Below are 14,540 nucleotides of genomic sequence, written 5' to 3' on the forward strand. Positions count from 1 at the left end.
CGAGGCGGCGGCGGGGGGAAGCGGCGTGGCCGAGCTGTTCAGGGCATCGCAGCTGCCCGCCGACGCGCTGCACCAGGTAGGGGAGTGCGGGGGGCCGGGCTGCAAGCTCGCCTCCGCGCTGCTGCCTGCTCCTGCGCTCCCAGTTCCTCAGGCCCGGGGGGAGCAACTTGGGGAGAGAGTTGGAGAAGTTGCTTGCACTGGGGTGCCGAAGGGGGAGGCGAGGAATCCCCCCATCCCCCAGCCAAGCCGGCTCTTCCCATCTTCATAGGATCCGAGGGACGCGGGGCTAGAAGGGACCTCACCAGTGCGTCTGGCTCAGGGCAGGGTGGGCAAAGGGAGAAGGCCTCCTGTGGCCCCTCGCTCCCTCCCCCCCCCCAGCCCTTCCTTCCACAACTTTGTTCCCCCTCCCACCCTGCTGCCTGGGTGCTAGCCTTTGCAGAGCTTGAACCCATGCCACTTATTTTATTTTATTTTATTTTTTTACAGGCAAGCCTCCCGTGTATAAATACTGTTAGTGCTGGGTGATCTTTGGGGGTGTTGGTTGTCACCGCATGGGTCTCGGGACTTAAGCAGACAAGGTTCTTTGGAGAGATGTGATATCTTTTATGAGATGAACTCAGTAGTTGGAAAAAATTGTTCTTTGCAAGCTTGCAGGCGCAAACGCCCTTCTTCAGGCAGAGGGAGAGGCTGCTGGTGTTGTGTGCGCTCTCCTGGCTGCAGTGGAAGTCAGTATGCAAAGCAGGTTGTTTTTTTTGGGTGGGGGGGTTGTTTTTGTTCTGGGTGGACATATACTGGGTTTTTAGTATAGCAGTGTGAGAATTTGTAAAGTTTGATGTTTTTAATTTGTGGAGACTTTGAAGACCTGGCTCGATAAAGTCTCAGCTGGGGTCATCTTGTTGGGGATGGTTCTGCTTTGAGGTGGGGGGTGGGATGAGATGACCTCCTCTGGTCCTTTTCAGCCCCATTTTCTAGGATTCTGTGCAGCACTGAGCCAGGGCGCTGGGGAAGAGCTGCTGCAGGGAAAGGTGTTGCGAGGCCTGAGGACTGGGAGGCTTTTATGCCATGTAGGGGCCATTTGCTGGCTTCAGTGTATTGGCTCCTTCCTCCTAGACTCTTTTAGTAAGCTGGACTGTGACTGTTTTAGTATGGTGGGGGCTGAAGGTGCAGCTCTTGGTGCTACCTGTTGTCTAACCTGATTGAAACCAAACTATCACAATAAACTTCTTGAGGTGTGTTACAGCAGTAAGTGGCAGTTTCTCTCTCTCTCCCTCCCTCTCTTTTTCTTTCTTTTTTGGAGGGCAGGGGCAGTTTTGTCTTTGAAATGTTCATCGCAGTTCAGTGTTGAAACTTAAGGTGGTGGTAATGTTGCTGAAATTGTTCTGGGAGGGTTGGTGGTAATGGAGGGACTTCAATCTGAGGAGAGGCTACAGAGGCGAGGCCTGTTCAGTTAAGGAAAGAGGGAGCCGGGGGGGACGGACGGACGGATGGACGCACGCGCGCGCGCGCACACACACACACACACTCTCTCTCTCTCTCTCCCTCTCCCCCTCTCTCTCTCTCTCTGTGGGTTTGCACAATATGAAGTGGCAAGGAGCAAAGTCAATCATGGTTTATTCTTTACTCTCTTCTGCAGGACAAGAATGGGGTCACAAAACCAAACTAGCAGGTAGTAAGTTTAAAGTGAACACAAGGCAGTTCTTTTTTCACCCAACATATCATTCTGGTGTGGACATCCTTGCCGCCAGGTGTTAAGGAAGCTGCCAGGTTGTTAGCTTCAAAAAGAGACTGGACAGATTCTTGGAGGAAAGGGGCATCAGGAGCGATTGAGCACAGTACTTAGGGGTACTGCCTCTTAATCGGAACCTCTTGGTTCTTAAATGCTGGAGGGTGCAAGTGAGAGAGGAACGAAAACCTGGTCATACCTTCTTCATGCTCCTGTTCAGCATCCACTCTCTGCCACTGTGTGACACGGGCCTATTTTATGTGCATTGGGGAGCATGGGCTGTTGCCCACTGAGTAAAGCTAAAAGCCCACTTTAATCTGGGAGAGGGTGGCACTAAGTGCACATCTGGTGATTATGGGGGACAACTAAAGAAAACGGGCAGAAGTGGGGGTCAAAGGTTCAAAATATGTTCACCAAGGGGAGACACCCGTGTGACAGGCCTTTTGATACGCCATTTGGGACAGTGGGCCAAGTAAAGCTATAAGCCCCCCTGGGTGATATCACTGATTACTTGTGACCAGCAGAAAACAAAACAGGGATAGGAGTGAGGGTCAAAGTTCATAACAAGTGCACCATGGGGGGAGACCTGTGACACAGGTCTATTTGCCACTTTAGGGATTCGTGCCCACCGTGGGGAAACTATAAGCCCTTCTTGGAGAAGAAGGTTAATGAGAAAGTAATAACTCATTGCTTGGGACAAATAGTAAAAATCAGGGACGGGAGTGAAGGTCAAAGGCTCATAACTGCACCAAGGAGGGACACCTGTGTGACATGCCTTTTTGTTGCCTTAGGGCAGGGGTTCTCAATGTTTGCATCAAAGAAAAAGCAGCGGGTGCCAATATGACAGCATTTTTGGTTGGAATAATGATTTTTACTGATCGTGAAAATGCATGCGGGCACCTGAATAAACCTTAGGGGATGCCATGGCACCCGTGGGCACCGCATTGGGAACTGCTGCCTTGGACTGTGGGCCCAGGCCCACCAGGTAAACTATCAGCGTCCCGGTTTAAAAAGGCAACAAGTGATTCCTTGGGACAAATGATAAAAAAAAACCAGGGACAGGAGTGATGGTCAAAGGTTAATAACTAGTGTGACAGGACACTGGACAAGATGGACCTATTGTCTGACCTGTAAATGGCAATTCTTATGCTCTTAATAGTTGCAACACAGTGTGCAGTAGTTGCTGGTTCATCCTCCGATTTGCATAGTAGTGGAGATGTGATCTCTCTACATATTGTTTGCATATCAGCTTACAGTCATCTGGGATCCCTTTGGGTGAATGCACTATTATCTGTAGTCCCTTGTGAGAGGCACAGGCAGTATTGTTCTTCTTTACTTTTACATATTGTCTACCTTGTTAGTAAACACATCCAGGGGTATCATTAATATCGCAAGACACCTTCTTACATTGATTTGATCAGGAAATATTCTAACAATGGCTATATATTGTAAAGTTTATGGATTATACTAAGTATGTTTTATTATCATCAACAAATTCTTGGTATTAGGACATTAGCTTACATAAAAATAAAGTATACACAGTGATATAATGTGCGGATATATATTTAGGCTGAAAATTACAAGGTTTCTTGCCATCAGTGGAATAAGGTTTTGAAAGAGCCTTCTTATGCATCTGATGAGTTTTATTTTTATTTTTATATTTTTTTGCTCGGCTTCTAACTAGTTTTAACATGGAGTTTGATTAGTATAGGAAGAATATGAAGTTAGTTGTCTGTGACAAGATAAGCTTAATGGTCACCATCACCTGCAGTCTCCATGTTGGAGGACAGAGGTAATTTGCAGTGTAGTAGGTGTTTGGCAGTCCCAGGCTTCAGACTATTTGATGGTAGCCATCTGCTGAGAGCCAGGAAGGATTTTTTTTGAGGGGGGGCCCCCTGTCATGAAGACTGCTGGACTTGGGGTTTTTTCCCTGCTTTTCACTGATGCATTGGGATTGTCCACAGTTAAGGCTGGAATTTTTTGATTGGGGTGTGCTTATACTCCTGCTGGTACTTAGAAACCCAGTAGTTTTTGGCATGTGGGTCATTCTCTTCTGTTTGTGGTCTTACGTGTCACCAAATTTGGGGTCAGGAAGGAATTTTTTCCCCCTATGCACTGTCAGAGCTTTGCCTTCTTCTGTAGCGTGGGGCACGGACCTCTTGAATCGCTTTAGCATATATTAACCAACCACTTTCCTGTCATGGTTGCGGTAGGACATTGACAATGCCTTTGTTTCCCTTGTTTTTGCCTTTTGTGTCCGTTCTTGGTGTTTTGGGGCTTGTTGTTTGTAGATTTGTGCTGGAGTTTGTAGTAAATCAGTGACTGCAAATGCAGGGGACTGAATACTGTGGTTTGAGAAATCCCTCCCAGTTTCAGGCTCTTAAATGATGAAATTTGCCTCGGGCATATTAAGCACATCTTAGTTCTCTTCCTTCTGTGAAACAAAAGTTTTGATTAACTCATCAAAGGAACGTGCTAGTAATTAATTAAACTGAGAGAAAAATACTGAACTCTTATTTTGCTCACAAGAATTTAAAAATACTATTGTTCAGAAGTCCTTGTTTTATTTCTCAAACAGACAAAAAGGGTCAAGGCTAGGCTGAAGAACGGGTATAACTGGCCAAGGCATGAAGGCGCTAAAAGTCCTGTTGCCCTGGAAACTACCAGTCCTTTTACTGAGCATATTTAGATTTAGATAATATGCAGGTTGAACTAAAATAGGGGTAATTATGTGACCAAACCTTCCCCCACCTTCTGAAGATGATGTTTATCTGATATGTGGAGGGAGAATGTTGCTAGTCACTATAGTAACGCTCTTGGGAATCAGATTGTCGCCCTGTTCCTAAGTGGATCTGCCATGATTCAGGGGGGCTCCTTATGAGCACAGGAAAGGATTCATCTGCACAGATCTTATCATAGGATGAGGGCCTTAAATTTACTAATGTTGGAAAGAGAAGGAAGAGAACTAAAAAAGTGGTTAAGGAACTTATTTAAAGGCTCCTATAGGTTGATTCGTATCTGTAAATTTTTAATACTATCCATTAGGTAGTTTTATTCGATAGCTCTTATTTTGACATAATAAATGATTTTATGGCACTATACTATTTTTACTGTAGGATGTGGCTATAACCTGATGATATTTTCTTATTTTCACTTGTTTGCCGTTTCAGGATTTCTCCCATGTCCTTATGATGCATAGGGAGACTTTATATCTGCTTGAGCAGTACTGAGTACTTTGTTTTGTGGTTTGTATAGCACCTCACATAATATTGTCTTTTACGGTGAGCAGGGTTTTCAGGTGATACATTAAAATGGATAATAATATTCAGGTTATTCAACTTGCATCATGTAACTGGATCCATGCAAATAGACCCTAAAGCCTTTGATGACCCTTCTTGAATTCAATGCAATGCTTTTGTCTGTTTGCTAACTTAATGTCTGATACTGCTGCTGGAATCAAACTGTTATGACTGGTGGTCTTGTAACGGTGATTTATGCGACCAAGCTTGGAACAATTCAGACCGGTTTTATTTTCATTCCCAAGATTTCTGGGGCATTTATAGAGATCGAAAGGAAATAAAACTACCCCAAACTTAAGAACTTAATGGAGAAGGGAGCCATCTGTGTAAATGTAATTGGTTCCTGTGTCTTTGTCATATTTGTTTACAACAATAATTAAACAAGAATTAAGTAAAAGAATCCCTAGTAATAACATTGTCAGCTTCATTAATCCACAAAATGAAAATATGATGCAACTAAAAACTAAACTTGGTAATCAATCTGGAATCAAACTTAAATGTAGCTTTTTGTGTTTTAAGGTATCTTTCCTTGTGGTCTTCCTCACTTTCTTTTTTTCCTTCAGCCAATGACAATACATTCTAAATGTCAGAATCCTAAATTTCTGGACATTTTATTCTTCTTATTGTACCATCTGTGTTGGTGCTACTTGAAGCCACGAGCATCGAAAGTTTTTAACAGCAGGGTGCAACTGTAGGAAAAAAAATATAAAGAAAAAAATGTCTACAGGTTTTGTTAGACCTTCTTCTGAAGCAGTTGGTTTTGTTCACCATTGGAAACTGGAATTCATGTCACAAGAAACCTCTCTACTGTTGTTTCTCTGAATTATTCACTTTTAAAATCATTTCTGCCACATGCAGTCTGATCAGTTTTTGTCCGGAGAGTAGAATTTTAGCAATGCTGCAAATGTAAGATAACAGTGGTACACAAAATCTGCTTGCCAATAATACAGGAAATACCAGTTCTAGGAAGAGGTGGCTAGCTTGAATTTGAGATAATTTGCTTGTTTCCAGTTAGTTGTCTGAGCACAGGAGTTTTTATTTAAGAAAAAAAAAAAAGAAATGGAAGCCCTTTGTGATTAGTGCTTACTTTGCCAAAATCTCTGTGCTGCTGCCTCAGTGAGTTAGTGTGGTGGTTGTCACTGCTTGGAGTCTAGAAGAGTTGGATTCACACTGATATGGCTTACAGTTAAGCTGCACTTAGCCCAGACCACAAGGGGATTGTCCAGATTTTGTAGGTAATCTTGAATGTAGAATTCCCTAGCTTGAGTTTGAGCAGCCTGAGAGTGTGCTCTAGTTTTTGCTGTGGTAACCTCAGAGATCTAGTCCAGACACAAAGAATAGCTAGAGCGCTATTTCCTTCCCCCTTCTCCGAGGATGCCAGTATGCTGTGGACTGTGGCAAGAAGTGGCATTAGGGTCATCTTGGCAGCTGCACGCCACCTAGAAATCCCCTGTATGCTGAAAGCATTCCCTGAAGGAAATGCAAAACTCTGAAACTCTTGGTTCAGAGACGATGCCTTTTATTAGACCAACTGAGAAAGCGCAAAAAAAATGAAAATAATAGTTTTTTTGGGGGGGGGTTCTGGTTCTTAGTTGATCTAATAACAGGGATCATCTCTGAGCCAAGAGTTTTAGAGTTTTGCATTTCTTTTGGTCTCAGACCAACATGGCCAAATACCAAATACATTCCCTGAAGTATGCTTTCACAGTCCCTTATATCAACATGAGCTGCCATGGGGGTTACAGCTAAAGTCCATCTGCACCTTAGTTTCTTCTTTCCAGGTTTGTGGGGTATCATAGGGATGATCCTTTGAGGGAGAATGAAGCTTTATCTTATACAACAATGACTTTTTCTGATTAGTCACAGAAAAAGATACATGAGTCTAAACAGAATTCTTTTCTTGCCTGGAATACTGTGATCTGTTTAACAGGAGACAAAAAAAGAGGTGTCAGATGTGTAGGACTCTATCAAGGGCTAAGCAAAACCAGTAGGAAAGGCATGATACATGTGCTCCAAATCATTAGGTAGGTAAGAAAAACTAGGGTAAAATGGCAGCATTCAAGTTCTCTATTTCTTTTTTTTTTTTTTTTTTTTTTACAAAGAAAAAAGTAGGTAGCAGAAATGAAACGGTGCCAGAGAATGAAGTGCCAAAGAGGAAATGCTGGAATAAACTTCAGAAATCCAAAAGCAGCAAGGTCAGTATGACCAGATGGTATGCACCCAAGAGTTTGGAAGCTAGCAGTAAAATTTCTCATTAAAATCAGCTACTCTGCTGGGGAATAGGAGCACAGGAAATATTGTGCCTATTTCTTTAAAGGTTGCTAGAGATGGTCTTAGGAATGAGACCTGCAAGTCTTATTTTGTCACTAGAAAAATGGTTGACATGATAACTAAAAACAAAGAATCTAGCTGAACAGGATATGATGGCAACAAAACAGTGTTATTTATGCAAACTTCAATCATGCCTCTCTCATTTACTGTTAATCTTTTAAAGTGTGTATGAAGTGTGGCTAAAGTATATTTTTATGCAAAAATGGAGGAATATAGTGATGGAACAGAATTTGAAGATGGAACACAAGGAGGAGGTTTAATCGAGAGCGGACACTGAAGAACATCAGAAGTCTCTAACAAAACTAAATGAACAGGGCGTATAGTGTTGAATAGAAGATATTCAGGAATTACAAATGCAAAGTAATGTTGGGAGAAATAGTACAAATTATTCCTATGTGCACATTGCTGAATTCTAATTTAATTGCTCCCACTTGAGAGAGAATCTGGGTATTATTGTAGGGAACTCAGTACAAGTCTTTGCCACCACCCGCCAAAAAAACCACAACCCCAAAACCTCCAAAATGCCCAGTGTTAGAATGGACTTACTGTGTTCAGCTCTTTTCGTTCTATCTCAAAAATGTAAAATATTTAAAAAATTATGAGACTTGTGACAAGTGATAAGCAAGGCGAGATTTCTATATCAGGAAAGATAAGAATTTATTTGTAGAAAGCAGCTAGAAGCATGGAAAACAGTGCATGGAACAGACAAAATTGTTTCAGCATCCTTTTTTTCCTCTTGTCTCACATTAGAAGAATAAGGCATTATGTTTAATCTTGATAATTCCCTCCCCACCCCCAATGTACAGTTAACCTGTGGAACCTCATTTCACAGAATTATTGAGGTCAAGTTAATAAGAAAATCCCCCAAAGGGTATTTTATAGGTATTTTATTCAGAACATTGGTAGTTGGTGCTTGTCAACAAGAGAGAGAGATTATCATGCTTCTGAGCAAAAGACAACCACTAAGTGATATCGGTTTGGGGATATTTCCACTATAGGTAGTTGGTTCCATTATTGTACTCTGTGCATTTTGCTGCATCTTTTTTTAAAGTAATTGGTTCTGTTCACCATTGGAAACTGATATTAGACTAAACTGCTTTTCTGGTTTGGTATGACAGTTTAAAAAAAAATGAATGATGGGGTTTTCTAAAAGTATGCATATGACTAAGTTTGTCAAAGTGTCAATAACATTTCATCAGCTTTATCCTCTCTGAGTGTTGAAATACAGATACCATGCATATTAATTGCTGTGCAACAGGTGGCTATTATAACTGTTCTGCAGTATTTCATTCTTGACACGTCAGTGAAGTGTGACCTGATTTTTTTTTTAGAAGTAAGCAAGTACTGAATATCGTGTCTGCTGTTTGTATTGAGCCAAAAATGTTACTAGTTCAACGTGTAAAGTAATAAGACTATTGCATTTGCAGGGTGTTAAAAGCTATATAATTTATTAGGGGTGCACCAGTAAAGATTTTTTTGGGCCGATACTGATGGCACTGATCCAATTGCTGATATGCAGCCTGGCAACTTGGAGAGCAGCGTCTGGCTGATAAGTCTGTTGGGGGGAAAGGAGGGGGAAGGGGGCAGATCGAGGGCCCTGCAGTGAGGGAGGGAGTGGAGCTGGGGCAGGCACTGCCCAGCTGGGGCAAGGCAGGACATGGGATGGAGTTGTGAGTGACTCGTCTGGGGGGCATGGGGAGTGGGGGGCTGCATCCTGCTGCTATGTGCACCTTTGGGGGAGTGTTCCTGCTGATCTGTGTGTGGGGCGAGGGTGGGATGCTGCTGTGGGGTGGGGCCAGGGGCAGGACTAGGCTTCTCCTGGTGCGGGGGAAAGGCCTGCGGGCAGTGGAGGTGGTGGGGTGCTACGGGGGGCTACAGCCATCCCAAAATTCACTGTAGCCCCTGCATGGCTCCTCCGGGGTACACACAGTGGTGGGATCTGCCCTCGCACCCCCTGCGCCCTCCAGACAAGATGCTTACATATTCGTCCCATGCCCTGCCCTGGCTGAGCAGCGCCTGCCCCAACCACACTTCCTCCCTCACCTCAGGAGCCTCGATCTGCCCCCCCCCCCAATGCCCCGTCCACACAGCATTTATTGGCAACATTATCGGCCACATGAAAAAAAGCCATTTGCCAATAATGTCAATTTTTCTTTTATCCGTGCCGATACAATATGGACCAATGTATTGGTGCACCTCTATAACGTATACAGTGCTACATAACAAGGAGGTATGTTTTAATAATTACCAGTATTAATTAGTTTGAGAATTTTGATTAAACAGAGAATCTGGAAGATGGAAAGATGCGAGTCAAATATGTGTAAGAGTTGCCATGTCTGTTCCGAGAGACTCAGAGCAACTAGTGTGATTCACAGGACAGTCATAATAGCTATTGGATGTGGTTTCATTTTGGACTGGTCTGAAATTTTTATTTGATTTCTACTAATTCATACTTCTATTGTTCTACATGATAAATTAAAAATTAATTTTAAATCTAATTCATAATTTGTGAGTCTAGTTTTAGATGTAATCTATTTCTAATACATAGGTAATAGTTTACAAACAAAAGTCCATTTTTTCATTTCTGAATTGGCATACTGGATTATTTGAAACTCTAAGGATATGAGTGCTGATTGTATGAAGTTGTGGCTGCACTCGCGCTGCTTTTTTAAGTTGTCAGTGTCCTGTTTCCATATAAATAATGAAGATTTTGGACACTTTATTTTATTCTTCTTTGACTTGCCTAGTGAGTTGGCTTGTCTTTATGCTGACCTGTTGTTACAGTCACTATGAGATGTTTGATGTATTATTACAGTCGCTATGAGATGTTTGATCATGTACAGTGTCACTAGCAGAAATGTGAAAAAATCTTTAAAAATATTCCTAAATTTAGTATTTCAGCTGAAAAATATCAGTAAAGCTGAAATGCCAGCCTTAGGAATAATTTCCTAAGTGAAAATGAGTACTGGTGTGGATGCTGGTTTTAAGACAGTTTCCTGAGAGAGAGAAAAGCAGGTGTAGTGGCAACTAGAATGCAAGTATTCTGACTGGGAAAAGATGAGACTTGATATGTCTTTTAAACAAGCACAACTACTTTCTTTTTTCTGGTCAAATTGTATCTCATACTTGATCATGAGCACTGTACACATGCATTTATAAGTAGAATATAGGTTTAGGCTTCTCTTGGCATTGAAAATATAATATAGCTAACTGGCTTTGGAACAATCAACAAACTGTGTTAGTGTAGACATAGTTATGTTGTTTAGAAGCATGGAAAAACTGTACCCGTAACTGAAATGGTTATGTTGGTAAGGTCTCCCGTGTAGATGTAATTTATATTAGCAAAAGAGTCCTTGGTGGTATAGCTTGCATTGTTGCAGAAATTCAGGGAGGTGGTTTAGCTGTAGTCACAAAAGAGCTGTTATCATAGATATTAGTGGCATCTCCACTAGGCTATGTAAAGTTTACCAGCCCTCTGAGTAGATGCAGGATTGTACTTACATACATGTTGTCATGTAGGAACATTGCTTACCTTTGCTTTCAGGAATCGGAAACCTTTAGTTTGGAGGAATAGGAATATTTATGTCTTGTGGATATCTTTTCATTTTATGTCTCTGTAAATAGAACTTCCTGCTTTTCATAAAACTATTGCTGGTGAGAGTTTTCAATTAGATGTTTTGTGCCCAGGAAGTAAAAGTCTAATAAGGTATGACACCTGAACAGTGTGTCAGGTCAAGTATTATCATTTGAATGGCATAAGTGCACTTTGTTTTGTATAAATAGGGAGGAGCAAATGCACATCTGATTAATTTAGATGATGGAGTTCAAATACATGATAGACCAGTGATTTTTTTTTTTTCCAACCAGGGTGCTTGGGCACTTTAGGGTGATGCCAGATCCTTTGAAGGGTGCCTCAAGGTGTGAGGAGATAAGCACAGGTCTGGGCTCACTTCTGTCTGGATAATCCCCTGCTTCCAGTGCCCAACCCCTCTGCAAGAAGGTGATCACTGTAATATATAAATTAGTTTTTGAAACTGGTGCCACTCAAAAGTTATGGAGGGGTGCTTCAAGTCCAAATAGGTTGTGAACCACTGTGATAGATGTGTAAAGGGTGACACTTCAAATAGAGCAATATTAAAAATGTGTTTTATAAAAGCAGTCATCTGAAAGCCTTAATACACTTTGAACTAACTAACTAATTTTAAACTAAGTAATTCAAAAGTGAATAATGGTTTTGGTTGTCTTAGGTGAGATGAGACATCTTAAAGCAGGGGTGGGCAAAATACAGCCTGTGGATCATATTTGGCCTGCCAGTTGATTCTGTCTTGTCTGTGGGGGACATGGGCTCTGGCTCTGGCCTCTGGCACTGCAGGGGACAGTGGGCAGAAGCAGCCCTGCCTACCTGGCAGGCCCTGGACAGGCTGTGCTCAAGCCCTGGTGGCTCTGGTTCTGGCCTCTGCTGCACTTGGGCCACAGCGCCCCCACTCAGGCCCAGTGAGAGCTCCTCTGGGTGCTTAAACCATCTGGTGGGTGCTCTGCATCTGTGCCTGGAGGTTGGCAGAGCTTCCCTGGTCCCGGTTCTGGCCCCGCCTCCTCCCTTGCCCCATGCAGTGCTATGAACCAGCCCAGCCACCTGCCACCTCCTGGCTGCAGTGCATCTCCTGTCAGGTGATGTTGCAGCAGGGAGCTGGGGCAGGCTGGAGGGGGTTGCTGGACTTCCCCAAGCTTTGTGGGGTCAGTGTAGGTGAGGAGGGGTGGGAAGCAAGCAGGTTTTAGATGCAGGTGGCTCTTGAGAGGTGCATTGTGGGGGGTGGGCAGTGATTTGAGGAGGGTGGCTGGGCAGTGGCAGGGCTCTTCTGGGGCTGGGGCCTTCCTCCCTTTGCAAGTATCCTGCTGGCTGGTTTTGGCTCCCTTAGGAGAGGGACTTTATTTTGAGCTATTATGCAATTGCCTATATACGCCCTACTAAAACCCCCCCCCATAAATTGGGGAAATCTTTTTTTTTAATAGAATTAAAATGTGTTATCATAGATTATGTTTGATTTTTAGCATATGAATTTTTTATCTATAATTTGTTAAACTGATATTTCCACCATTTAATTTTATGTGTGTAGCCCTCAACGACTCACCAACACTTGTTAAGTGGCCCTCCAGCTGAAGTAATTGCCCACTCCTATCTTAAAGAGATCTGATTAGTAAAAATTCACAGCACCCTGCTTCTGAAAACCTGGCTTCTTTATGGTAGCTCAGATTTTCACTCCAGAATTGAAGTCTCTGAGATCATTAATCACTTCTGCAGAATTAGGCCAATGCATTTCCAGAAATGGCATTGGGGATTGGCATAACCAGGCCAGCCATTATCTCCTTGGATAGGATAACCATTGGCTAGCCAGGGATTTAAATAGCTACAAGTCCATTGGGATAAGAATAAGGGAGCATCTCAAATCCTTCAACAGATGTGGTGTTAGATGCTTTTATTACAAATATTCCTGTTTTGGATATATTTTGAAAAGTGGAGGTCAGTGTGTAATTGTGTAAAGCATTTTAGTTTTAAATGTTTATATATAGTATAATGAAAACATTGTTGGGTGTGTGTCCTTGTTCTAAAGCTGTTCCATGGATTGACCAGTGTTCTTTTTGTTAAAGCATCGTCTGTCTGTTTCCTAAGGAAAATATTGTTTATGCAAACAGACTGCACTTTTACATATTGAGCACATAAAAGAAGTTGCATAAAATTTGGAAATGTATGTGGCGCATAAGGGCTTTTGGAAGGGGTGAACCTTGTTGATTTCTAACATACTCAACTAGCTTCTGACCACAGTAACCTTCTGAGCCAAGTGCAAGGAAAATATTTATTTCAGGTTATTCAGCTGGGTCAGCGCAATGACTGCTTCCTTCATATGGAATAGTTAGGAATGGAAAAAGCAGGAAATCCTGTTTTCTTCCTCTATTCTGTGAATAATTGTGAGTTGTAAGTGGATGGAATCTGCCAGTTCTAAAAAAAAAAAAAAAAAAAAAAAAAAAAAAAAAAAAAAAAAAAAAAAAAAAAAAAAGGGTAGAACATGGTGACCAGAAACATGTCAGTTTAAATCACAGGCTATAGGTAAGTCTTCATTTATTTAAAAAAAATCTATCAGCTGTAAATATAAACTGTAGTCTCATAAGTTTAGTCTTACTTATCCAGCTCACTTGTGGTGGTTTTATTTAACTAATAAGAAACTATTTTAAAATCTGTACCCTTTGCATTCCAAGTTCCATTCAAATGCGGCATCGCGCAAGTCACAATTATTAAGTGTGATGAGGGAATGGGGGAGGAGGGGGGTAAGAACATAAGAATTGTCGTTTACTGAGTCAGACCATAGGTCTGTCTTGCCCAGAGTCAAGCAGTGAAAGAGAGTGGATGCTGAAACGGAGAGGTTTTTTTTCCCAGGGTTTTTTCCCCCACTGTTCCTCTCTCACTTGCAGCCTCCAGCATTTAAGGTCCAGGAAGTTCTGATTGAGAGGCTGTATCCCTAATTCCCATGCTCAATAGCTACTGATGCCCCTTTCCTCTGAGAATTGTCAAATCCCTTTTTAAATCTGGCTAATTGTCAGTTTAGGGTAACAAAAAGGGTTTCTGTAAGTGTCAGCAATAAAAGGAAGATCAGGGAAAGTGTGGGTCCCTTATTAACTGGGGAGGCAACCTAGTGACAGATAATGAGGAAAAGGCTGAAGTACTCAATGCCTTTTTTACCTCCGTCTTCACAGACAAGGTCAGTTCCCAGACTACTGCATATAGCAGCACAGTTTGCGGAGGACATGAACAGCCAACAGTAGTGAAAGAACAGGTTAGGGACTATTTAGCAAAGCTGGATGTGCACAAGTCAGTGGGGCCAGATGCGATGTACCCAAGGGTGCTGAGTGAATTGCTGATGTGATTGCAGAGCCAATGGCCATCATCTTTGAAAACTCATGGGGATCAGGAGAGGTCCCAGACAATAAAAAAAAAAAGGACAAATACAGTGCCCATCTTTAAGAAAGGGAAGAAGGATCTGGGGAACTAAAGACCGTTCAGCCTCACCTCAGTCGCTGGAAAAATTATAGAGCAGATCCTCAAGGAATCCAGTTCTAAGCACTTGGACGAGATGGTGATTAGAAATAGTCAGCATGGATTCACCAAGGGCAAGTCCTGCCTGACAAACCTGATT

The 14,540-nt window shown here is 42.4% G+C and overlaps 1 protein-coding gene across 1 annotated transcript in view; it reads left to right on the top strand.

Annotated features, from left to right (window-relative positions):
• REPS2 (RALBP1 associated Eps domain containing 2) overlaps positions 1-14,540 on the top strand; it is a 208,323-nt gene that overhangs the window by 386 nt on the left and 193,397 nt on the right. Inside the window, exons 2-3 of the mRNA XM_019524650.1 lie at positions 5-76; positions 7,125-7,217. Coding sequence (XP_019380195.1) covers positions 5-76; positions 7,125-7,217 — 165 coding nt within the window. The remainder of the gene's footprint in view (positions 1-4; positions 77-7,124; positions 7,218-14,540) is intronic.

This window comes from Gavialis gangeticus, unplaced genomic scaffold (genome assembly GCF_001723915.1).
Source record: "Gavialis gangeticus isolate Ggan-Ray unplaced genomic scaffold, GavGan_comp1, whole genome shotgun sequence".
NCBI classification, from domain to species: domain Eukaryota; kingdom Metazoa; phylum Chordata; order Crocodylia; family Gavialidae; genus Gavialis; species Gavialis gangeticus.